General features: G+C 52.1%; 1 protein-coding gene across 4 annotated transcripts in view; it reads left to right on the top strand.

The window, feature by feature from the left end:
- LOC101951553 (somatomedin-B and thrombospondin type-1 domain-containing protein-like) overlaps window positions 1-16,673 on the top strand; it is a 32,360-nt gene extending 15,687 nt beyond the window's left edge. The window contains exons 2-6 of one of the 4 annotated variants that reach the window (XM_065568376.1): window positions 892-1,074; window positions 3,541-3,631; window positions 13,766-13,924; window positions 14,838-14,892; window positions 15,090-16,673. In XM_065568376.1, coding sequence (XP_065424448.1) covers window positions 892-1,074; window positions 3,541-3,631; window positions 13,766-13,924; window positions 14,838-14,892; window positions 15,090-15,155 — 554 coding nt within the window. In that variant the 3' untranslated portion in view covers window positions 15,156-16,673. Of the gene's footprint in view, window positions 1-888; window positions 1,075-3,540; window positions 3,632-13,765; window positions 13,925-14,837; window positions 14,893-15,089 lie in introns of all 4 variants that reach the window. The other 3 variants (XM_065568375.1, XM_008168778.4, XM_008168777.4) reach the window with 3 other exon arrangements.
- The last annotated feature ends 8,136 nt before the right edge of the window (window positions 16,674-24,809 follow it).

The following is a 24,809-nucleotide window of genomic DNA, read 5'->3' as shown; positions in this document are numbered from 1 at the left end:
TAAACCTTTTCCCTCCTCCCAATTGCATGATAGATCTGAATTTTAGGAGGCTCCTGTGCTGTAGGGGCTGTGTAGATATAGTACATCCATTCCCATCTGGGAGTAGACCTTGTATTTACTGCTGACTGCCCCCTGGGCCTTGCTGCATTGTGTGACTATCTCAGGATTTCTGGTTCTCCTGCCGTCACCTGCCACCCTTGGTACTGCTGGCAGGTCACATGCCCGCCCGCTGAATAGCGTGAACTGACAAGCCCTGGGATTGAGCTGCCCTGCAAGGCCCCGCTAAGAGGCGAACATTTCCCGAGTTTCCATTTCACATAGCTGGGCGCTCTACAGAGGCGGGCTCTCCTGGCAAAGGTTACCTGCCATGTGGGACCCGATGGGAAGTCTAGGCAGGAGGGCCGAGCGTGGTGGGAACAGTCAGAGGGAGTGGGAGAGATGCAGAGAGATGGATGCAGTGAGTCAGAAGGCAGGAAAGTTAGAATGTTTTGCCAATGGAGACAGGAGGCTTTATTGATCGACTGGGTTCCTGGTCTGTTTGGCCTCCTCTAAATCCGCAGGGTTTTTGTTGCTCTGTCTCTGTATGCTGCTGTCTGACTCAGAAATGAGCTGGTCATCAAGGGTGCTGCTAAGAAGGTCGGGCTCTTACTCCCTGTTGGACAGGGGATGGGAAATGTTTGGTGTCCGCTTTTATTGCCCTACTGATCTCTCGTCCTCCCTCTTTGTTCCTCTTTCACACACTCCTTTATTCCCCCTCTCGTGTTCTCTTCCTGTCGCTCATTCTTTCTCTGGTTCAATCTGTTCCTATTTCACACCTCTCGCTTTCATTCCCTCCATCTGTCTCTCATTCTCTGTCCCCTCCCCCTGCCTCTTTATCTTGTTATCTAGCAGCCATCCACTGCGTGGTGCGGCCCTGGGGCCCTTGGAGCGAGTGCAGCTCCCTGTGTGGGGTCGGTAGCCAAGACCGGACTCGGCAAGTCGCTGTCCCACCCCGAAATGGAGGGACCCCCTGTCCGGACCTCAAGCAGCGGAGAGGGTGCTTTGGGGAGAACCCAGCCTGTGATACGGCTAAAGGTAAAGTGAAGCGTGTGGGGCAAGGTCTCTGCGCCCGTCTGCACGTGTACAAACGCTCCCACGACCCATTGTGATGTTCAGCACAGCTCAGATGTGACGGGAGCTGCTTTGCCCTGTGCGATCCCAGCGCAGTCCCTGCGATGGAGCTGGAAGATGAAGGGACGGCAAAGCATTTTAGCTGCAAGAGGGCGCTGTTTTTAATATGTGGCAAAAAATGGTCTCTGTTAGCACCAGGTTAAACGCAGCTTGCCTGGCCATTGCACGTGGCAAACTTGGGTTAAAACAGAACTGGAAAACCATAGGCTATGGCTCACCTACCCTCTGAATTACAGGTCAGTCATGACACTTGATGACAACAACAACACAGCAGATTAGTTCCCCAATATGGTTACAGTTGTTCCAATTTGCAGTGTGGATGGACCCTTAATTGTGTTCCTTCTAACTGGATTAAAAAGACGTTAGTAGTAATTAATAATGTCTAGCTCTTCTATAGCACTTTGCGTCAGTAGGTCTCAAAGTACTTTACAAAGGAGGTCAGTACATTATCCCCATTTTATAGATGGAGAAACTGAGGCACAGAGTGGTGGAGTGACTTGCCTCTGGTCACCAAGAAGGTCAGTGGCATAATGGGGAATATAGCCTAGTTTGCCTGAGTCCCAGTGCTCTATCCACTAGGCAAAACTGCCTCCACTATAGACAGTTTCCCTCTACACTTCTCATTGAAACTGTGCAGTAACCAGGTTCCCTGACTAGCGCAGCAATTGTAGCGTAGACCGGTAACTGAGGTATAAAGCCCTACATGGTGTCGTCAGGTTCTCATGACACGTTGCTACCCACAGTGAGAATGAAGTTAAACTATCATATGAGACTCGCCCTGTGTGGATAGTTTTCCTGTGTTGCACTTTAAAAAGCTGAAGATGTCTTACTGTATGTACTTTTATGGTCCACATCTGAGCATCTCACAAGCTTTAATGTACCTATCCTCACAAGCCCCCTGGGAGGCAGGGCTGTGCTGTTAGGGATGGGGAATGGAGGCAGAGACTAAGGGCAGGTCTTCACTACAGGGGGGGGTCGATTTAAGATACGCAAATTCAGCTACACGACTAGCGTGGCTGAATTCGACGTATCGCAGCCGACTTACCCCGCTGTAGGGACGGCGGCAAAATCGACCTCTGCGGCTTCCCGTCGACGGCGCTTACTTCCACCTCCACTGGTCGATTCAGGGATCGATTGTCGCGTCCCGACGGGACGCGATAAATCGATCCCCGAGAGGTCGATTTCTACCCGCCGATTCAGGCGGGTAGTGTAGACCTAGCCTAAGTGCCTTGCTCCTGCCCCGGGTCACACGGAGAGCCTGTGGAGGAGCAGGGACTCAACCCTGTGTCTCCTGAGTCCTATGCTAGTGCTCTAGCCACTGGACTATTGTTCCTCTCAAGATAACACCCGATTTCAGCAAGAAAATCCTGATTGTTATTAAAACCTTCTACAGTCCCTCCCTTTGTCTCTTTCCAGATTTCACTTTCTCTAAAGAATTTGTGGGTCACATTTAAAGATTAAGATTCTAGGCTAAACTGGCCCAAATCGGGCCAAACACTAGTGCATCTGCAAATTTTGCATTCATGTTTTCCACTCCAGTTCATCTGTGGGCACAAAGCTGAGAGCCTGCACCTCCAGCTGCAGGTAGGCAGAGGCTCTGTTGTATCCACGGTGATCCTGTGTTTGTATCGTATTGCCGTATATTGACATGGGAGTAATCCTGATATCCCACGTGCAGGAATGTGGCATAGGTGACCTCTGTTGGAGACCATCCAGCCTTTGCTTCAGCACCATGCAAAATACACCAGGGGTAAATGGATACATGTTTGAACAGCATCCATTCCCCCCCCCCCCCCCGTTTGGAATTCCCATCTTTGAGACCAGTTCCTTTTGGCTGGTCTGTTGAGAATTTGTCTCTAAACTAGGGCTGTGGCATGTGAATTAGTGGGGTGTTGGAGTCAGGAGAGATGGGTTCAAACCCTGACTCTGCCACTGATTAGCTGTGTGACATTGGGCCAGACTTGAATTCTCCATGTGCCTCAGTTTCCCCATCTGTAGAACGGGGTTAATGATACTTGGCCGCTTTGAGATTTGCCATACAGTGTAAGTTGTTAACCGTAACAAAAATGGGCCTGATCTAAATTCAGTCAAGGAAGTCCGTGGAAAGACTCCCATTACATGAGTGAGCTTTGACTCATGCCCTGTATTTGCATTAATATCACTAATGGCAATGAACATTATTCCCTTCCCTGCTGGTCTGGGTCCCCCACTTTCCCAGAGCCTGGGAGCAGGCACCAAGCAGGCCATGCTCCTAATAATTCGCTTTCTGCGCCCTCTTAGCTCTGTCTCTGTGATTGAACCCCTCTGCCGGGCATTGTTTTCTAACCTTCTGCATCCCTCCTCTCCGCACCCCCTGTGCTCTTTTGACAGAGGTGGCTAAGATTTTGCCAGATTCCTTTAAAAGGGACTTTAAGGACCCCTGGAGAAGACCTCACGTGCTGGCGAAGGAGAAGCAGCCAAGGTAGGTGAGGCACATCACGGAGCACACTGTCCCCTTCTCAGGGTGATTCTTTCTGTGACAAGCGCTGCTGACCTGGCTCAGCCTGACTCTTAAGTAAGAACTGCAGAATAAACGCCGCCCTCCTGTATGGCGAGGAGAAGACCGTGACCGATCCTGAAGTCCTCCCCAAATACTCTGCAGGGAAATCAGCATTGTATCTTGGCTCTTCTTGGACAAGCGCTGCTAAATGTGTCATAAGCACCAATCCTGCATCGGCCCCTGAGAGATGGACAGATCAGCTAATAGGTGTCTAACGTCTGTGATTCCAGCATGGTCATTAGTTGGGCTGAGTTTGGGGCGGGAACTAGAGCTGCATGAATTCTCCTGCTGTTAAAAGGGACGGCGCTCTCTGCTGAGGGGCGTCTTCAGAGACATTGCACACAGCCAGGTTGGAGAAGAGGGGCGATTCTTTCTCCTTCTCCGTGCCTCAAGTGAGGCTCCTAGATTCATATTTGGGCCCCAGTCCAATGGTGCACCTCAGCACGTGCCAAAGTCCTTTCTATTTCGGTGCCATGTACTTAACTGCTTTGCTAAATTGGGGCCTTGCACAGCTCCGTTAGTAGCCTGTTTGTCAAAGGCTCTGAACTCCCAACAGCCTCCAGGGAAGTCCATGAGAGTCAAAAGTCTTCGGTATCTCTGAAAACTAGGCCACGTATTTAAGCAGCTAAAGATGACTGTGGAAGCCTAACTTTAGGTATGTTGGTGATGGAGATTGCTCAAACCTCCATCCCTGTTTCTACTAAGAGTCCAGAGCAGAGCAACAAAAATAATCCTGATCTACGAGGGGAGGTTACAAACCCTGGGGAATGTTTAGTCTTGAGAAAAGCGGAGTGAAGTCTTCAGACTGATAAGTCTTCAGATATGTAAAGGCTGTTTATAAAGGGGAGGGGGATCGTTTGCTCTTCGTAGCCACGTCGGGTAGGACAAGCAGTAATGGGCTTAATCTGCAGCCAGGGAGATTTAGGTTGGATGTTAGGAAAAACGTCCGTACTGGAGCAGGTTACCTAAGGAGGTTGTGGACTCCCTGACGCTGGAGGTTTTTCAGAACAGGTTAGACCAACACCTGGAGGGGATGATCTGTTTCTTTGGTCCTGCCTCAGCAGAGGGCCATGGACTAGCTGACCTCTCAATGTCCCTTCCACCCTACATTTCTGAGATTCTATGTAGCAGGGATAGGACAGCTCATCTAACCTATCTAGATCCTGGATCCCTGAAGACAGGCATAGACCACAGGTGTGTGCTTCTAAAGTCTTCGTTCTTCCCTTCAGAACCTTTGGGAGCACCGTCCAGCTCCCTTCCATACCGGGGCGGCTGCCGTATGCGTATGCCCTTGGCATCCTCCTCCTGGCAGCTCCTTTCCAGAGACGCTGCTCGTGGCATAACTTGTTCTGTTTCGTGCTCTCCATTAATAATAGGGAGGTGCCGGGGCCTAGGGGCAAGATCTCCAGATTAGGACTCAGGAGACCTGTGTCCTACCCCCAGCTCTGCCACTGGTCTGCTGTGTGACCTTCGAGTCACTTCTGCTCTCTGCCCGAGTTCCCCACCTGTAAAATCGGGCTAAAGATGCTCCTGTGTAGAGTGCTAGATAAGAGTTCTTATTAACACAGAGACATTTTGCTGGCATTCAGGGTTCAGCCAGGGCGGTTAATAATAGTACGTTGTGCTTTTAATTCTGAGACGTTCACGTCTGCAAAGCACTGCACAAATGTTAGTTAATCCTCCCAGCCCCTGTTATCCTCATCCAGATCGGGAAACCGAGGCACTGCTAAGCGAGTTCACCAAGACTCAACGGGAGACCGCGTCTGAGCTGGGAGCAGAAACCTCGTGTCCCTGGCTCCCAGTGCTGTGGTCAGTTCACACTGCCTCGCTGGGGACCTAAGAAAAGCCCAGTTATAACAGCCCAGCAGAGCTCAGATTATACTCCTGACAGAGCTATTCATAGCTGGGGCCCTGCTCAGGTCCCCTTTCTCCCTTGGTCAGGAGAGAAGAGGCTGTCTGGAATGAATGAATAAAAGCAAACTAGTGGGTCCTTTTTGAATGGCGCTGAGCCCTCAGGGCTGGAAACAGCACATGGAACAAAAACCCTTCTTATTTACAAATCGCCTCCGGTCTAATGACTGTGTTCTCGGCCCCCTCTGTTGCAGAGCTGTAGCGAGGCATCCTGCCCTCTGCCAGGGAAGTTCTCTCTGGTGCCAGCCCAGGAGACAGATCTGGGATTCTGAAATGGGGGAACGGCTGGTCAGGGTAGGAGGAAAGCTGGAAAGAATTGGGAAGGGTTTTATGGGGGAGGGGGAGAACGGCTGAGTGGGAATGGGGAGCCCCTGGGGGATGATTGGGGAAGTTTCTTAGCAGGCGGGAGAAGATCTGAGGCCTCATCTGCCACTGGGCTCTTTTTTTGTGATGCATCAGGAAGTGTTTTTGCATGAAAGACCCTGCAAAACTCAGCTGCAATTGTTTGTTCATTAGAGACAGGCCCACGCTCCAGGTCTGGATCTAGAATGTGAACCAGCCAAAGGTTCGGGGTGTTCATAGCCAGAGTTTGGGATCAGCCTGGTATGTAGAAAGGGGCCAGTTCTGGATCTGAACCTCCCCGAAGTTCGTGAGTGTTTAGGTCTCAGGAGAGATGGGCCTGAAGCAGAGTCTGTTTGGGGGTGATAGACTCAACCCCACCAAGGTTTATCCCAATGCAGGGACCCCATACAGGCCTATTCACGGGCGTTGGGGCAGCTGCGCTGGAAGAAGCTCACAGCCAGGGGAAGATAAGTTCTCCCTGTTCGCTCTTAGACATTTCTTCATGGGGTGCCCTTGCTGCAGAAACATTGGCGGCCAGCCAGGGTTGGCCTGAGGGTCCCACCCCTCCCATGGCACCCAAGTGGGTGGTGCCAGCTGCCCCATGTATGGTATGACTGTGCTGTGTCCTGGCTTGGGACCCCAGGAGCACGAGGACTGGCTTTGTGGCCATCTCCTGGTGACCTGAATTGTTCCTCCTTTGAAGGACTGTGGATTAGTGTGTGCTGGGTATAGGACGCTGCACGCTCAGGAGAACTTGTGCCCGTGACTCCCCCACGTGTCCTTGTGGGCATTTCCGGTGATCACGCAATCCCATCAGCCGTGGCATTGAGTGCACGGTGCTGCTACCGGGCTTCGAGGCGAGTCTATCCGGAAACCGCGCTTTAAATACGCAAGTGCTAGAATTTGCACTGGTAGTCGCCCCTTCAGTCCACGCATGGAAACTGTGCCATGTGATCTGGCTGACCAATCGAAACGAAAGAGCAAATAGCGACCAGTCACGGAGGAGTGTTCACGGTCGATCCAGAGAGCTAAAACAAGATGTGCAAGTCATTTCGGATCTCGACTAGACCGTGACCTGCTTGTAAGTGTTCCAGGAGGAGAAGGGATTAAATTTGTCGGGTTAATTTATTTGCTCTGTATGATTTGCTCGTCTGCAAACTGCAGCGGACTGGCAGGGAGGGGAGAGAACTGTAGTAGCGGGTGTCACATCTGGGTGGAAGTGCCTGGGCGGAGTCGTGTGGGAGAAGCCAGCTAGTACGTGATGTTGCTTTGTTCCGCCCGCATGGAACAGATTGCAGGATCGGGGCTTATGCTTGGTTCCGATTAACGCGATCCTCCTTTACTTCCAGAAGTACAGAGATCACACACATAGGGGAAAAAACTATTTAACAAGTGAGACTTATTTGTATCTCGACATTCTCAGTGGTGTTGGCCCATGGATGTAGGCAGCCATCTAGTACAGTCGCAGGATGTGAGCTGCAAATGCCCCTTCTGAAAGCCTCTTAAAGGTGTGGGTGAGAAGTACAGTCACAAACCCATCACGCTGATGAAAAATCATTGTTACCAATGTTTGTTCCCAAAAGCACATCTGCTGTTAATTAGGAAACGCTGAACCGCTGCCTTGGGGACCACGTTACACAAGGTGGGTCTGAAATGCATCATTTGTATGCTGGCTTCTGAGCGTGTCCATGCTGAGCATGCCATGACCTATGGAAAACAATCTTGGGGCTAGAGCGGAGTGTCACAAACAGCATAGACCTGACTTCTGGGGTGCAGGGGCGAGGCGGGCCCTGGGACCCCTGCGTTCAAACCAGCTCCAGTGCAGACTGGCTCAAGGGGTGACTTCGTGCTCCATCTCCACAGAGAATGCAGGGGGGGGACGCCAGTCCAGATTGCCAGCTGGTGTCAATTGGTCTTGCTTCAGTCAAGCTATGCTGACTTATGCCAGTTGAACATCTGGCCCAGAGAGTGGTTTCAAACTGCTCAACTATTGACAGATGCATCCTGATGGATTTGCAGGTGAATCCCTTTAAGCAAAAGGATTGAGTTCCTCTTTAGAGCTGGTGTAGTCAGTTTATTGTCTGATGTGCTCTGTCTTGGGGGACTGTATCTTAAATTGGAAGCGAGATGGGCCAGATTATCTTAATGGGCTTTTTCATCTCTCTTTTATTTTATCTGTCTAGGATTTTCCTAGTTAGCTGTAAGCCTCCCCCCTTGTAACTGATAAGCCACAGGGTAGCTGATTAACTAGCCCCCGGGCTGTAAATCCCCTTGTCACAAGCAGCGCTGTGCTCCGGTGAGTTGGGTTTGTGCAGAGCGAGGGGCAGAGGGCTGGGATTGTTACATGAGGCGGGGCTCAGCACAGCTTGCAGGGATCCGATTGGTGAGGTGCTCGGTAGGGTTTTAGTGCTGCTTGGAGGAGGAGATGGCTGTGTGGATGAGGGAATGAGAACAGAAGTGCGTTCTACCGCCTCTGCATCCTGCCGGCTGCTGGGTGTGGGGAGTAGGGCGGGTCTGCACCTACAGAGGCTGCCAGCCTGAAACGAGACACAAAGGTCATGTGTTTATCAGGCTGTTTGGATAGGGTTACCATATTTTGAGTGTCCAAAAAGAGGACACTCCACGGGGCCCCGCCCCAGCCCCGCCCATGCCGCCGCCCCAACTCCGCCCCCTTCCCTGCTTCCCGCGAACATTTGATTCGCGGGAAACCTGAAACAGGCAGCAGGTAAGCTGGGGAAGGGGTGGGGGGAGGAGGCGCGGCCCAGTCTGGCCCCCGCAACCAAGCGGCTCCCTCCGGCGGCCGGCCCCAGCGTCTCCAGCCTGGCTCGGCTCCTGGGGTGCCAGCCCCCTGCCCAGCGCCCCCGGCCCCGGCCCAGCGCTGCCTGGCCCGGCCCCGCACCCCCGGGCCAGCCCCCGGCCCAGCACCGCCGGCCCCGGCCCAGCACGTCCCTATTTTCCCGGACATGTTCGGCTTTTGGGGATTTCCCCCTGGACAGGGATTTGAGGCCCAAAAAGCCGGACATGTCCGGGAAAATCCGGACGTATGGTAACCCTATGTTTGGAGTCGTTCACCCCTCAATCCTGGGCACTCAAATCCCCATCTCTGCTTTTTTTCATCCTGTCCGGCCTCTTCTTTCCCATGCTAAGCAGCCCTGGTCCACCCCCTTTCTACTCTCATGGCCAGGTCTTCTTCCAGCCTCCTCCTGAAGGTTAGAACAAGCCCCCAGCTCTCCAGCCACAAACTCTGGCGCATTTTGGTCAGAAGTATGGAAATGGGGGGAAAGCGTGAGACCAATATGAGTAAGAATAGGTGGGCAGAGCTGTCTTTACTGAGGTTATTGCCACGAGGGCTGACCCACTCCCTGGTCCTGGGAGCATGCTTCCCAGCGTGGATGGGCAGACGCACTAGCTGTGGTTCAGCTAGTGAGCAGCGTAGCCAGTGGCTTGGTCTAGCTGTCCAAATACAAACCCATCCGCACCCCCTTGGCATGTATTCAGGCAGCTAATCCGAGTCCCTGCTTGCCCATGCTTCTCCCAGCTATAGCTCGAGCCGAGCTAGCATGTGTCTACCTGGGCTGGGAAGCGCACTCCCAGCTGCATGCAGACGTACCCGGAGTGGCCATCAGCACACGTTCTTGTGTGCTGTCCTAGGAAGCCGGTCCATAAGGAGGGGGCATAGAGGCCTTATGGGTGGCTGCCTGCTCCAGCCGCAAGGAAGGGCTTAGGAGTTCGTAAGGTGGAAGTGTGGTAGTGGCTGGGGTATGGCTTGGAAGGGAGTTGGGGCATTTCTTGGAGCGGCATAGTAGCCCCAGGCGTGGTGTGGTAATGCCAGGGCCTCCTGCTGCTGTTCCACTGACTGTCTGGCTGCCGAGTTCTCACAGCTCCGTGCCAAGTAGCGCCTTTGGGCTAATTAAGGGATGCAACAATCAAAGCTGTAGCTTGGAGCAATGGGGCTGGAATACAGCAGAACCCTCTGCACCTTCACCCTTGGCCTCCGCTCCCGTCACACAACGGCTGCAGTGGTTGTCGCACCCAATCTGTGCTACCTTATCGCTCACTGGAGCAGTTGCCGTTCCAATACTTCTTAAAGGTGTTCTGTTTCTCTTTGGTTTCACCCCAGCGGGAGCTCCCAGAACGGAATGGTTCGCACCCCGCAGGTCACTCTGAGAGCCACGCGTCCAAGCCCAAGAGAACAGAGGCGTTTGCATTTTGATGGATGTCAGAAGTGGTTTAAATATGCAAAAACACCCTCACAACAAAGCTCCTGTGAAATTTGGGGGAAGATGGTTGCATTCAAAACGATCATTTTGGGGAGCCGTTTCCCAACCCTCCTGCAGTGGAAAACCACCTTGCTGTCCTCCATGGCGCCGTCCCCGCCGTGGGAGCTGCATTGCTGCACTGTCTCCTTCCTGAAATTCCCTTGGATGAGTGTTTGAAACCTTCAAGTGGAGCAGAAAGTGGGAATCCGCGCAGGGCACGGCGGCTGCTTTCCTGTTCCAGCCAGGCCTAGGCAACGGCAGCTGTCGCTTGCACCTCCTCGCAGGTGTGCACGTCTCCGTTATTTTTACCCGCAGAATCTCATGGCACTTTCTTTGCAGCCGTGGCAGCTGGTGAGCTGTGAAGGGAGGGTGTGCAGGGAGAACACTCTGGGTGCTGACACACACCAATCCAGCAGCTCTGTGCACACGGGTGCCTGGGCTTCCACTCTGCGCGGAGAGAGATGTCAGAAACGTTTGCCATCGTTCTGCCCCTCGACTGGCTGCAGTTGCTTGTCTGCCTTATGTTCCTTTCCTGGCCATTCCCAGCAGCTGAGTTTATTTGATCCTTAATCACCTCTTCAAACAGAAGGGGGGGGGGGGGGGGAACAAAACCCTGAAGGCCCCTTGGAGGAGGAGGAGGCTTGGCAAGCTGACAGCTGTAAAGCAACCAGAATGCACTGGCTGACTTAAGGGAATTGCTTCAGATCAGAGCTTCCCCTCCCCCTGCCTTTGGGAAAGCGCAGGCCCTGATCTCCCCAGCGGTGCAGGCAGCTTTGCTTTGAAGTGTGTAGCCTCTCTGCCTGCATCCCTTCTTCCCCCCCTCCTCCACACTGGCAGTGCCAGGGAGCCAGCCTGCAAGGGGCACCTGGAGCAGCTTCTAGCTTGTCTCTACCTGGGGTCATCGTCCTTCCAGGGAAGGCGAAATCCACAGCAGGGGCCCGTCTGGACAAGAGCATGTTGTGGAGGTTCCTTTTGCTGTACAGCGTGGCGGTGGGGTCACCTGACTGGTTGAGGGAGGCCCTGCTGATCAGAATGTGTCCCCCGCTCCTTGGGGGCGACTGGGATGATTTCCTGCTTGCAGGGGGAGTGGGAAAGTCAGTGGGGCTGGCCGACCTCACGGCCATTGTTCCTAACTCTCCTGCGTGCTAGTCTGCCTCTTCCCTGCAGCAGGCAGCCTGTTCTTTCTGCAAATGGCTGCTGGGCCAGGTAGGTGGGGAGGGGAGGTGGCCAGCTGGGAGCATTTTTCATCTGCTACATTTAAAATACCTGGGGTACATTTGGGAGTCATAACCCATTGGCTCCCTGCTGTCACCAGCATGCATACCCAGTTTCTTGGGCAGAGGGACCGCCCAGGTTGCATGCTGCCTTCTTCCCTCACTGGCTCCATCTCTGGGACTGGTGTGAAAAGAAGCCATCTGATTTTCAGCCCATCCTGCCCATGTTCTATGGCTTGTCCTGGCAGCATCTACCCGTGTAGTCCTGACTGCAAGGGCGCCCTGAGTCTCCTGTTCAGCATCAGCTCGTCTGCGCTCCTCAGGCCTGATCTCCATGCTCCTCCTCCGGCTTTGGTGTCCGGCCTCGTCCAGAAACCCCTCTACTGTTTGTGGGCATGTCCAGTTCTCCCATCCATCTCTCACCACTTATCCTGGACTGGTCAACACTGGACAACTAGGTCGGCTTAACTACATCACTCGAGGCTGTGAAAAAGTTCACGCCCTGTGCGATTGTAATTAACCCGACCGCTCGGCCGATGGAAGAATGATTCCGTCAACTGAACTACTCCTTCTCGGAGAGGTGGATTTACTACAGGGATGGAAGAACCCCTCCCGTTGCCGTGGTACATGTTCACACTACAGCGGCTGTGTCAACGTACCCTCGGAGACAAACACCCAGGCACAACGCAGTATGTGTCTTGGGAACAGTGGCCCCTGTTTCCCTTGCCACGTGGAGTGCGCTGGGAGGCTGACATACCTCTCTTCCTGCCTGGAACCTTCTCTGGACAATGCTCAGCATTATTGACCGCCATGATAGCATCAAGAGCAAAACTCATCCCGCTGCCTGCCCAGGGCAGGGGATCGGACTTCTGCCTTGACGCGCCATTGGGGAATGAGGGATGAGCAGCAGCCAGGTCCCATGCGGGCTCTGTCTCGTCCCCTGAACAGAACCTTTGTCGTCCCCTCCTTGGCCCGCTGAGACCATTCTCCTGGGGCAAAGACTGGCCTATACTCCCCTTTCCCTCCCTCAAACCAAATCAAACCAGGAATGCGGTGTCTGCCCAGCCTGAAGGGGCACGTTCCCACTCTGAACCTTGCTTGGGAGTTATGAGACGTGCAGTAAAGACAAACCCCAAACTGTATCTCCAAAGGCAGCAGCTGGAGCGAGCTGTGTGGATGAGGAGTCTGAAGGGGGCAGGCTGCAGGTAGAACCCGCCCCTCCCTCCTTGGGATGCAGGTGCTGCAGAAGGTGGGCGTGTGCCTGGCTACTGGGTCGGCCAGCAGCGTGGCAGCCTTGGAGAGCTCTGCCTGGGATTCGTGAGTAAACAGGGAAACCACAAAAGCAGATGGAACCCAAATAAGAGGCCTTGGATTATGAATCCCCCGGGGAGGGATGAATCTCTAATAGTTGTCCCCCTCCACCACCTGCCCCTAAGCAGCTCTCTGCTGAAGCAGTTACTTATAGAGACAGTAGCTAAACTAGGGCATCTCTCTAGACCCATTTTTACATAAGGAAACTTGGCCTTGTAGGGGCTTTAGGCAACATTTATGTTTCCCCAATTCAAGGGTTGCTTTGGCCCAGGGCACAAGTTTAGAGCAACTGGTCAGCTGTTCTGGGGGTGGCTGTACCTGGCCACCCCTCCTCCCGCATGGCACTGAAAGCGGCAATGAGTTGGCTGTGCCCCATTGCAGTACCATCTCATCGCCAGCAGAGGGGAGCTGGCAATTTCGGCATCTCCTTATGGTAATTCGGCATCCTAGGCATGACTGTGAGACGTCTGACTGGGGAAGCTCATGCCAGATACAACCCCAGGGCAGAACCTCTCTAGAATCCAGTTGTCTTCGCTCGGGCAGCAGCTAGGATCCACTCCCCTTAGCAATGGGAGAGGCGGGCAGGTGTGATTCTTCTAGGGTTGAACTGGAGATCCTTTGGCAGGGACGTGGTGAGGTTCAGAGGTGGCGGCAGGATTTGGGTGACCATCCTGCCTCGGGATTTCTCATTCAGTGGCAAGGCTGCTACCAGGTTGCTTTTAGCATCAAGCCGTTGCTAGTGGAGGATTTGTGTGAGTGCCTCGTGGAGTCCGTGCTCATGGAGTACTGATCCTGGTCGGGTTATTCAAGCAGCTGGTGGTTTAAAGTCTGGGGATTTCAGGGAGGTCAGCTAGTGCTAGGAAAGTGTGCACTGGGCCTATCTCTAGGCAAATAGAGCATTTCCCCAGCAAACGCAAGCCTCTCTTCTCACCACAGGCCACCCCCGCCCCTGCGGGAGCAGAAACCCATTGCAGAGGGGGGTTGGCATCCTGGCTAATTCTCTCCCTCTCCCTTTCCAGTTACTGCGTCTACTTCCGCCTGAAGCAGGTGGGAGCCGCCTGCCGCCTGCACCTGTGGAGCAGCCAGCTGATGAGAGAGAGGCGGGTCTGCGTGGAGTGCCGGCCGGACGCTGTGGCCAGCGGGGCCCGATGCGAGGGGGATGGGCTGGAGGGAGCCAGGTAAGTGGCTGAGTGATGATCAGGGCTGTTACCCAGCCAGCTTAGCCCAAAGGGACTGTCAGTGTTGCTGAGGAAGGATTTTGTCCTTATTTGGTTTATTTTCTGCCCCACTTTGTATCTGGCTGGAAAGCCCCCAAGCCTGGTGCCAGAATCGCAAACCACCTTCGGGGAGAGTGAGCAGACACATCCCCTGTGTCCTGTGCCTGCCCCAGTCCTGCCCACTGGGTTTGGGCAGCGTTAGACTCCTTGCAGAGTGGCCAGCTGCACTGTCCTGGCAAAGGGGTGGCATGTGCTCCCTGCATGCCCCAGCTTCTCCTGCCAGGGCTACGTTTCCAGCGGTGTGTGCCCGAGCCACGTACAAAGGATGGGCCGCTGGCAGGAGGCGGGATGCATAGGCAGAGGGAAGGCTTGTGAAGTGAGGAGGGATCCTCTGGAGGCAGGGCAACGCTATACAGGACCTGGGAGACTAGGACAAGAAGCTAAGCTGGACCTGGAGAGCAGCAGGGAGCCAATGGGGCATTTGAAGAGGGGGACAATGACCTAGACTGAGCAGTATGCGAGGACAGTGCTGCTCTCAACAGCCCAGGGCATGGGGTGAGAGAGTCTTCATAGACCTTCCCTTTTTGACTTCCCTTCCCTACACAGAACTGAGACAGCACTGCCCCGGCCAAGTAGGGCTGAATGGCCCTGGAGCCTGTCCATGCCGCTCAGCGCCCCAGGGTTTCGATAGCTGGAATCCCAGCGGCTGTTCTGGCCCGTGTTGTGCTGTGTGGGAATCAGTGTTGCCAGTTCTAGTGGTTTAATCCTGAGTTTTATGCTATCTGGTGGTTTCCTCAAAACCTGGAGTCATGTGATCACACGAGACCCTTGGCTTTCACCCAGAAAAATACGCTTCTGACCTTCATTTTTGCAGAGAAAAGCTTGAAAATATGACGTGCTCGAAAATCAGAAGGCAAATAAAAAGAACTGTAAACTTATTAATATTTTTAAGCCAGTGATTTTGGGGGGGGGGCGTGGGGGTGGCTGGCTCATGATTTTCGAACACCTGTGGTTGGCAATGCTGGGAGCTCCACTCGTGGGCCACCCTTGCTCATGGAGCTGTGGTGGATTCTGCGAGATGGAAGATTAACCCAGTCCTGCTCCTGGGCTGTGCTTCCAATTTCAGGACATTCTGGACTGCCACCTCCATCGCTGGGTGCCAGGGCTCGTGGATCCAGGAGTCTCGGCATGAGAACTGTATGTGTCCTCCGCTGTCGCTCATCTTTGTGTAACCTTCTGTCAACCTGGGTCATGAACTTTCAAGGAGAAAGGGAGAGTGACCGATTGAAGCTGATGACCCAGCCTTTTCTGGCTATCACTAGAAAACAGGCAGAAGAAGTGAAGGGTAGACCTCCTCTGAATGAAGTCCTTGCTACACTTTTTACCTCGTATCAGTTTCATTAGAAACTCACTTCCTATGAAATTTATATTTTTGGCCACATACCTATGTGTTGTTTGAAAGCACAAGACTGTCTTTGTTCTTTTGAACTTTATATTCCTGAAACCTTGCTACCTACCTCCAGCTAGAATGGAAGACCACTCTTTTTCTGTGTCCCATTATTTTGCAGATTTTAACAACAAAAGAAAAGAAGAAAATTGCAATAGCCCTATTTAAAAAAACATTTTTTTTTTAAAAAAGAGAAGAAATTTGCTAGAACCCCAGCACCAAAGTTAATGATGGACGAACATTGGAATGAGGCCAAATCTGAGCGAGGAAGTGATGTCATGGTTCTTTGGGATGACCTGGGAAATGATGTCCCACTTAACTGTGGAACTGTTTCCAAAAAAAACCCCAGAGTCCTTCGACTTTTTTGAGAGGAATGTGTGAAAGAATAAGAATGTTTTAAGATTGGCCAAAGTCTTAAAAGATGCAACTTTTCTTCTCTGTACTTCTGAGCTTTTAAAGTTGATTGTGTTGCTTTTCTCTTGATACTTGAGTGATTCAAACAGGATGGTGTATTACATGTCATTTAATCTCCTCAAGATCAGAGTAAAGGCAGTGACAAATCTGCACTTCTGTCTTGGAAAAAGTCCAGAAAATAGCAAAAGAGTTTTTTTTTCCCCCCTCTACTTATTTGTAATGCTTTAACATGAGTGATATAATATATCTAAATATATATGAGCTCTCTCGCGCTCTCTATCTCCCAGTAAAATATCTAGGACACACCCCTGCTTGCACCCCATTTTTCAGCTGACAGTATCACAAGGTTTAGGACCTTCAAGCTTTCTATTTATTGAATAAGGTTAGACCTAAGTGCACTTTGGTCTTGAGTTTTCTGAAGCCCTTGGAATCGCCACCCCCTAATCGGAGGACTTTAAAAGCAAGAGGAAAATGGTTAATAGAGTATTCCAGTTGCTGCTTTTTTTGATGGTGGATCATCATGTCCCAGAGCCCTGGGGACTTTGGAATAACTACAACTGAGAACTGCCTTGGCTTAATGTCTGGAAAAACAGTCTAGGATATTTTTGGTTCCTAGGTTGTAGGTGATCACATGATGACATACAGAATCCTGGGGCTACTCTCCCAGGTCAGACCACAGGTGACTTCCCCCTTCGACACCGTGCTTCCTTGGGCCTCTTCCTGACGTGGTTCCCTCCATTCTGTGGGCTTCTCCCATGGCACCGTTATTCCCCAGGACATGCTGTGCTTGCTCCTTCCGAAAGAACTTAAGACCAAAGGTGGCTTTTTGCAAATTACATTTAACATAAATTATTAATTGAAAAATAAAACATCTCCCAGATGGAAAGAGGCCAGACAATCTGAAAAGCCGGAAGACTGACCGTTATTCAGAGAGAATTCATTTATTAAACAAATTTGTTAGCTGCACCTTAGTTTATCCATAGAAACCCAGTTGGCCTTTTACAACCTCTGGCTTGACTGAGGAGCACAATAAGGACCTGATTCTGTGTGCTGCTGAGCACCCGTAACTTATAATATCACAGGATTGGACTCTACAGGGCCCACCCTGTGCTTACTGAAGTCATTATCAAGGCTTTGGAACAGGCCCTGTGTCTACTCCTTTGCTGTCCCTTCACTGCATCCATTCCACAGCCGATAAAATGACCAGATCTCCACTGGTTTTTTGGTGTAACAGAAATCACACTATTGCAGGGGAATATTATGCAAGGATCAGTGGTTCCCGCGTTAACAATGTGAGCCTTGGCTTTGCCTTGCTATTTATGTGGCAGTGAGACCGTTATCTGATGGCAATGTTACCTTTGTCTGTCCACTGATGTTATCTCTTCAGCATCTTCTGGTCCATTTGAGTTGGTGGTTCCTATATCCTCCTCTGTCATATTGTCCGTGTCCAATTCAGGGGCCATGTTCTCCTTTTTCTAATGGAGTTGTGTATGCTGGTCAAATCCATTCTTGTGAAGTCAGGTTAAAATCTCAGGTAAAACAAAACAAACCCACCTAGACAGCACATATGTACGTGCTCTAACCTGCCAGTCAGCTCCTTCATGGGTCCTTCATGGGAGCTCAGTCATATGGTCCAACTGTCAAGCCGCTTTCCCCCACCTCCGTGCCCTGACATGACAGAAACTGAGCCTTCATGGATGTTCTTCATAGGCAGAATTTTTTTCCAATGGGGCCTCAGGGCATTAGACACCAGTCTCCTCTTGACTTTCAGTGGGAGTTGGGCTCCTAACTCACTTAGCTCCTTTGAAATCCCCAGCTATAGATGTTCAGGCCAAAGGGAAGATTATGATCCAATCTCCTGCCTTATAAACAATCTCTACCAAATATCTTTTTTTTTTTTTTTTTTTTTTTTAAGCACTGACCAATAGACTCCTTGTTCTTCTACTGGCTTTTCCTGTTGCTCTAAGCTCCACCGAGATCCATATAGCACCAGAGCGTGTCACCATCTCTGTATGTACCAGAGAACTGGCATTTGGAATTCATAGTGTTTGTTCCCATGTCTTTTTAAATGAACACAATTCTGGAGTGAAACGAGCATGGCTTTTTCCAGTTTTTAATATTGTAGTAATTGTTCTGAACCTTATCACTTCATGTATCCACAACCATATCCTATGCCAGGCCCGCTGTTGTACAAAAAACATGTACTTGAGTTACTTTGAATAAAGACAGTAAAAAAACCTAAGGTTCATGGTTGGATACATTTCACAAGATTAATATTCTTGACCATTATAATCCCTTTTCTTTCTAGGATAAAGATGGATCATATGAGTGAAGATGGTACAGATCCTAGAGGGCTCTGAGTTAGGAAAATAGTGTGTGAATTCGGGTTAACGTTGGATGTAAGGCAAATGGCAGTTTACTCCCATGACCCAACTATTCCATTATGTGGTTTTCTTAGAGACCATCTAACTAGTCACTTAGCTGGTTCCTCACAAGTTCTTGACTTGTTTCTAAAACGTAAGTAATCCACTCAATCTGTAACCTCATTTATTCCACAGCGTTCTACCGCTAGAGCAGAGCATAGCTCTGCCTAGTCCAATAAATTGCCTCTAGTAATGGTTTCTGCCTGAATTAAACTGAACACCCATAAGGTTTTGATTAATCTAATTTGAATGACACTTACCCCCTAGATCACCAAGTGACAGTGATGCCTTTCGATAATGCATTGTATTTCTCCAATGTTGCTTTGAGATGATGATTTCAAAGGGAGTGGAGATAGATACAAGGTGCATTTGTTACATTATAATTGAATTACTGTAACTGAAGTGTGTAATATAACCCCCCCCACACCACCACCTTAAGTGCAACATTGGTTAAACATCCCTCACCCTCCGCTTTAATTTCTCTTTAAAGGGGAAGGATGGAGGTGAGAGGTGCACATTTTACATATGGACAACACAAATGCTTTGCCATAAATATATCTGTTACACCTTTTCTAGGTAATATTGCCATGATGGCAGTGTTATGTATTTAGACAGGATGTACATAACTCCTGGCTTATCACAAATGTTTTTCTAAATTGACCTGTTTGCTTTGCCTTGGCACCCATCCGTGACAATCAAGCTCCATTATGTAGCATTATCTTTTTTGCAACAGCTGTTGCTCTTAAAAGGGCATTTTTATACAGTCCATTCAGATTGTCAAGGTCTTGAAAATCTCCTAGTATCAGAAAATGAGTCATTAGGGGATGGCAGTTTCCAAAGCACATTTAATCTGTGTATTACTTCATCCCCAAATGGATTTACCCTCCAGTACGATCAAAGTGTGTGGAACCAATTACTGCCCAGACCCGTTACAGCTCTTTCTGAGCAACGTTCTCTTGTAATCCAATCTCTTTTTCATCACTTCTGGCATCCAGACAGTCCTACTGTGACTCTTCTGTTGGATGACTCTGATCCTGGGATCATGCATGGTGTAGCAGGCTGTACCTCTCTAGTGCTCCCGTGGGGCAAGAAGAGACGCTGCTCCTGTCTGAGCCCGGAGCACAGCCCTCCGGCTATGCTGTTTAGGGGCTCTGCTCCCGTACAGGGGGGTTAAAGTCTAAGCCAAAAAGTTAGTATGCTTCTGCAGCCCACAAGAAGCACAGTCCTAGGCCTTCAGGAAAGGGGGGGAAGAAACATACTGACCTTTCTTTCTGCAAGAGCCTGGGTGGTGAAAGCTCTCAAGCTGTTTCCCCCTGTCAGAAACCTCTTTTCCCAGGGGCCAGGAAGCTCTGAGTTGTAGTCCTGCTCCTTCCGAGTGCATGTGCAGTAAGAAAACCACCTGCCCCCAGGGGTATCTGTGCAATGACTGCCCAGAGCGCCCTGCTCTCCGAACTCTGTGCCACTCAAACAATACGTGGAGCCCACCTGCTTTGGCCAGCTCAGCACAATGCTTTGTTGCCCTAAAATGGCCCATGGGAGAAAGGGATGTCAGCAGCACTCCTTGAACCCAGCTTAACCTTCACCATTGCTTTGTCTCCTACCCCTCCCTGCTTCCTGCCCGTAGGGCTGGCCCAAGACCCCCCATCTCCCCTATGTGTGAGACTAGCATAAGCCCCCTCCCCATTGCCTGCCCCTGCGGGGTCAGCCCGAGGCCCCCTGCTACTGCCTGGGCTGGGCTGGCCTGGCCCAGCCCAAGCTACTCTCCCAAGCCCTCCCTCCCCCACAGGGCTGGCATTGCCGCTTGTCCCCTCTTCTCTTCCCCCCCCCCCATATGTTCCTCCAGGCCCTGCTAGGGGTCACACCCCACTTTTTAGGCAAAACTGTGCATTTATTCTGTTTGCTCTTGCCAACTGAGCCTTAAAAAAGGGACAGTCCTGGCCAAAACGGGACAGACGATCACCCTAGTCTTTGGCTCGGTGTCTGATTGGCCCTGACAGCAGCGATGGCTGGGATTAGCAGCACTGAACAGGGGCAGGGGCAGGCCACTTCTCAGGACCATTGTCATACAGCTGGCCCCTATACTTAGCCATAGGAGAGAGCTGGGTTAGGCCCTTGTGTACCGCAGCTCCACCCAGCTCAGACCCGGGGGGATGTCAGAGGGGGAGAGATGGGTGGCGGAGGGCACTGCTGATGGGAGAAAGAGAGAGATGACTCCTAACAGAGGAACAGTGAGGGAGGGGGATGTCCGAGAGAGGCCTAGTGTGAAGGGAGACCTTGGCAAAAGGAAGCTGCATTGGAGAAGCATGTTTGATTTCCAGGCAGCGAAGGCCCCTCCTAGGGACGGACCAGGAACGTGATGTTTGTTGGGGATAGGTGATCGTGTGAAGTCCAAATGCAGACCTAGTCCCAGCTGCCGTCCCTTTTAGGGTTTCCCCCATCAGTGGTTCTCTCACCCGGGATGGTAGCTTTGCACAGGGGCGCATAGCTGCTTGCGCAAAGTTGCCATGTCAGGCGAGACGTCACAGCGAGATGCAGATTGATGCTGCCAGGGAGCAGGGCAGGTTTTTGCTTCTGGCTCCAGCAGGAAATATTTGCTCCCCAACCAAAAGCAGTTCCCTCAGAAGCGGGCCGTGTGACGGAGACGAGGGCTCACCAAACCTGGTGGGAGAGGAGGCGATGAAATACTCCCAACATCCCTCTTACGGCACAGTCACACAGGCTGGAGCTTGGCTTCTAGCCCTGCAGCCCCCTCCCAGTCCCACCCCCTGGCCAAGCCAGCATTCCAGACCGTTTAAACACTGCCCCGTTCCCAGACAAAAATGAAAATGTCAACACAGCCGGGCCTGTGAACACAGCTCAGTTCGTTAAGAGTAACATTATTCAAACACAGCGGTTCCAGAAAGCCAGAGTGCTACGGCCAACGTTTTCAGCTGTGGGTGCACAGCTGTAGGCCCTTCCATCCAAATGCAAAAATCAGACCCTTGCTCTACGTGAATTTTTGGGCCGAGGGGTGCGTATTTAAGTTTGAAAACGTTGGCTTCCACCTTTCTGCGCCTCAGGTTCCCCAGAATCACAGAGCTTGGAGATAGAAGCAACCGCCTGTCCGGTCATTTGGTCCAGCTCCGTAACTGTCGCTGGTACTGCAATAGCACATAAAGCCCCCAACCAGCTCGGCACCCCCAGTACATGATGGTCCCTCAGAGCATGGCTAACTGGCACCAGACAGCCGCGCACAAGCAGGCTGGGAAGATAGAGCAAGGGGGTGGGTGTTGCCTGTAAGGATTAGAGTTCGCCCTGGGGCTGTAAAAGCTCCAGGTTTGAATCTCCACTCTGCACTTTGGAGGAGGTCTTGAGCCTGACTTCCCATGCTCAAGGGGAATGCCCTAGCCTCTGGCTCAATAAATATCTAACTAATTATACAACGTCCAGCTCCCACAGGAGAGTTTGAGAGAGTAGCCAATTGCCTGCTGCTTAGGGACATGGCTTCTAGTCCCTGCTTCAAATCAGGCAGAGCAGTGGTTTGAATCCCAGCTGCATGTACTGGGCTATTGGCTATGATGGGGCGGACGTGTGTGGCTCCTATTTTCCCTGAAACAGGGTGCCCCTGGCTCAGGCGCCTCGCTCCAGGAGCGGGTACGCAGTTGAGAAAAAAAGCAGAGATAGGTGCCTCCTTCTAGCCCATCCGTCCAGCTTGGAGGAGCTGGGTTTAAGCCCTGCCCCTCGCTGCAGCATGTCCTACTGCCTAACGTAAATGGCTCCCCCCAACGCTGTGACGGGTGTGTGAGTGCAGCCCCTGAGCTAGCTTTGATCCCGCTCGATTACCGCTAGCTCAAGTGACATTAGCAGCGTATCTGTGGCAGCGTGGGCTCGCAGCGTCTTCCGCGACCAACCCCGCCCAGGACCCTGAGTAGACGTGAGCGCCGAGCCCGTGCTGCACTGCTGGGGTTACTCAAGCTAGGTTGGTGCAGGCTGGCTTGGGGAGGGCTATGCCTGCTGCAATCACACCTCCCAGGGCTGTGCAGACGTACCCTCGCTTCGCTGGCTTCTGAGAATCCCTTCTTTCGGCACTTAACTCACCCCAGGCACTGCATGGGGAGGCTGGGCCCACCAGGGAGCAGAGCAACCAGGAGCTGACAGTGACTCTACCCCAAAGGACCATCTCATCCCCAGGGCTTGCTGCAGCCCGCACAGGGGAAGCACCCGAGAGAGTAACCAGCACCCACGTTGTGTGGCTGCAAAACGATCACGCCCCAATGCTTTGGCTGTGCTACGGACCCGGGGGGGAGGGCATTAGCTATGGCACAGACCCCTCCCAGGTGGCAGGCTGAGAAGGGATACAGGGCCTTTAAGAGGGGGGTTTAGAGACGCTCAAGCCAGACAGCCCAGCACCTCGCTAGCATTTACAAATGGCAGCTCGCTCCCTGCCCGGGGCTGTCCCTGTCTCAGTGAATGACCCTGTTTGATGAGCAGCGCCGTGAACTCCACCGGGCTGGAGCAAGGCTTCTCCGTGACCGGGAGTCTGACGTGTATGAGGAGCCTGAGACTCACGGACTGGGGCTAGCAGGAGTGGGCCCGACCCGTTCACCAAGGGCACTCAGTTCCTATTGGCTTAACCTGAGGGGCTTAGGCCCGCACAGAATCAGGCCTTAAAGAGACGCCTACATAACAGGCCTAGGTCACATGCTTGCACTTGCTGCAGCCTGCGTCCGTCGGGGTCCCTGCAGCCGGCTACTCCAAGTCAGAAAATCCTTGTTCTCCCGCTCAGGGCTTAAACCATTGATGTTTGGCTGGGAAGTGCTTGTGACTTAACACCATCGCTGCTAGGATGTACAAGCTCTGCCATAGCAACCTCGAGCCCCTCCTTTTGGGGCAGCCTGTCCCCTACTTCCTCTCTCCACTCTAGGCTTGCCCCCTTTCCCAGCAGGCCTTTCAATGGCTGGCCCTTTAAATAGGGCAGAGCCAAGCAGCTGCAGCCCTACTGGAGCCATTTTGCACTGGGCGCTGCCTTTCTGAGCTGGTAAGTCTCCTTAGCGCCTGCTGTGTGTTTGCTAAGAATGTGGTGTTTTCTCCCAGTTGCCTTGTGCTACTGACAAAGCATCTCCCTGGAGATGCCAAAATTCCTACTAAGATCCTTTCATTTTTCCTAAATGCTTTTCCTTGCCCAAACCCCACTGGGCTAAATGCAGCCCGGCTGCAGTGCCAGTGACACCCCACCCCCGACTTACAGCCAGGATGACTTTAGCACACCTGTTTACACACCCACACCTTGTAGCGTAAATTGATTGTTCCCCTCCACTAGCACGGGCTGGCTGAAAGAGCAGGTCCAAAGCAGGCTGTCCGGGTCATCTTGTCTTGTAACAACTGCCTAAAACCAAGTGAGTAATTTCTGCTTTGAAAAGCTGACGTAGAAATCCAGCAGGATGGGTTCTCTCAATCACTTGTCAAAGGTAATATACCTTAGAGAGAGAACTTGTGCATGAGAGTTTCTTTCCCTCCTGTCTGCTGCACTCATTCTGCTTGTCCTCAGAGGAAGTCTAAAGCATTTCTTTGGTATGAATAACCTGTGCCAGGATTGGGCTGTGAATTAACTAGGCCAGAGGCTTTGAATGCTCATTTACCTCCCCCAGTTCTGGGCTGGCTTAGTAAGTCTGACTGGTCCCAGCTGTTTGGTGAGTGGACAATATGGCTCAGCTCTGAGGGCTGTTCACACACAGGCTGATCGCTGCCAGCAAAGAGCTGGCGTGTTTTTCACGATGCCCTGGTGGCATACGCAAGGAGTGCTTTGCACGGCCATTGCTCCTCGCTCAGCACAGACATGAGTAAATGCGGCTCTGAGCCAAAAGCCCTGAATGGTGGAAAATTCGTAAGAAAGCAAATCTGGCTCCAAAGGTTTTGGCTGAGCCCTCTGTGTACTATGGGCTGATCTGAACTCCGGGGATGGTCAGATCCAGATTCTGAACCGGTATTTCAGGGGAGGGGGAAGCAAACTCCAGTCCCTTTACTCCCGGACAGCAGGCACCCCATTCCTGTCCTCACTCATTCCCTGCTCCCCCCAGGGCTCCTGGGTCTTCCTTGGCCAGGGAGCCTCCCTCTCTCCTACCCACACAGCATGTGAGCTGGTGCTGCCAGGACAGGAGTCGAGTTCTCACCAGGCTCCCCTGCCGTACAGAAAGAGAATCCCTGTGTGCTCGGTCACAGCACCATTTGGCCCAGCCACTTCTCGGTGTAGAGGAGTGGCCAGGCCAACTTGGCTTGGTGGTGTGACCTCATGTACGAGATCACATCACCACGCTCTGAAATTTGGCCTGGCTGTCCCTCTGCCTGTACGCGCCAGACTGCTCGGGCAGCACCATACATTAGTATGGGATCACTGCTTAAAAGTGGTCAGGCCATGACCCCCCCAGCTCCTTGGCCTATGGAGCTTTGAGCAAGTGCTAAGAACTTGGAGGGGCATTCACCCTCACCCCCACCCCCAACAGCAGCCAATCGAACCCTCTCCCCAGACAGGTCTGTCTTCCCAAACAGGCAGCTCACATTAGGTACCCACAGGGCCCATCAAAGA

The sequence above is a fragment of the Chrysemys picta genome, chromosome 15, assembly GCF_011386835.1.
Source record: "Chrysemys picta bellii isolate R12L10 chromosome 15, ASM1138683v2, whole genome shotgun sequence".
NCBI lineage: Eukaryota > Metazoa > Chordata > Testudines > Emydidae > Chrysemys > Chrysemys picta.
The sequence above is the reverse complement of the archived record's forward strand: the minus strand, read 5'-3'. Positions and strand labels throughout refer to the sequence as shown.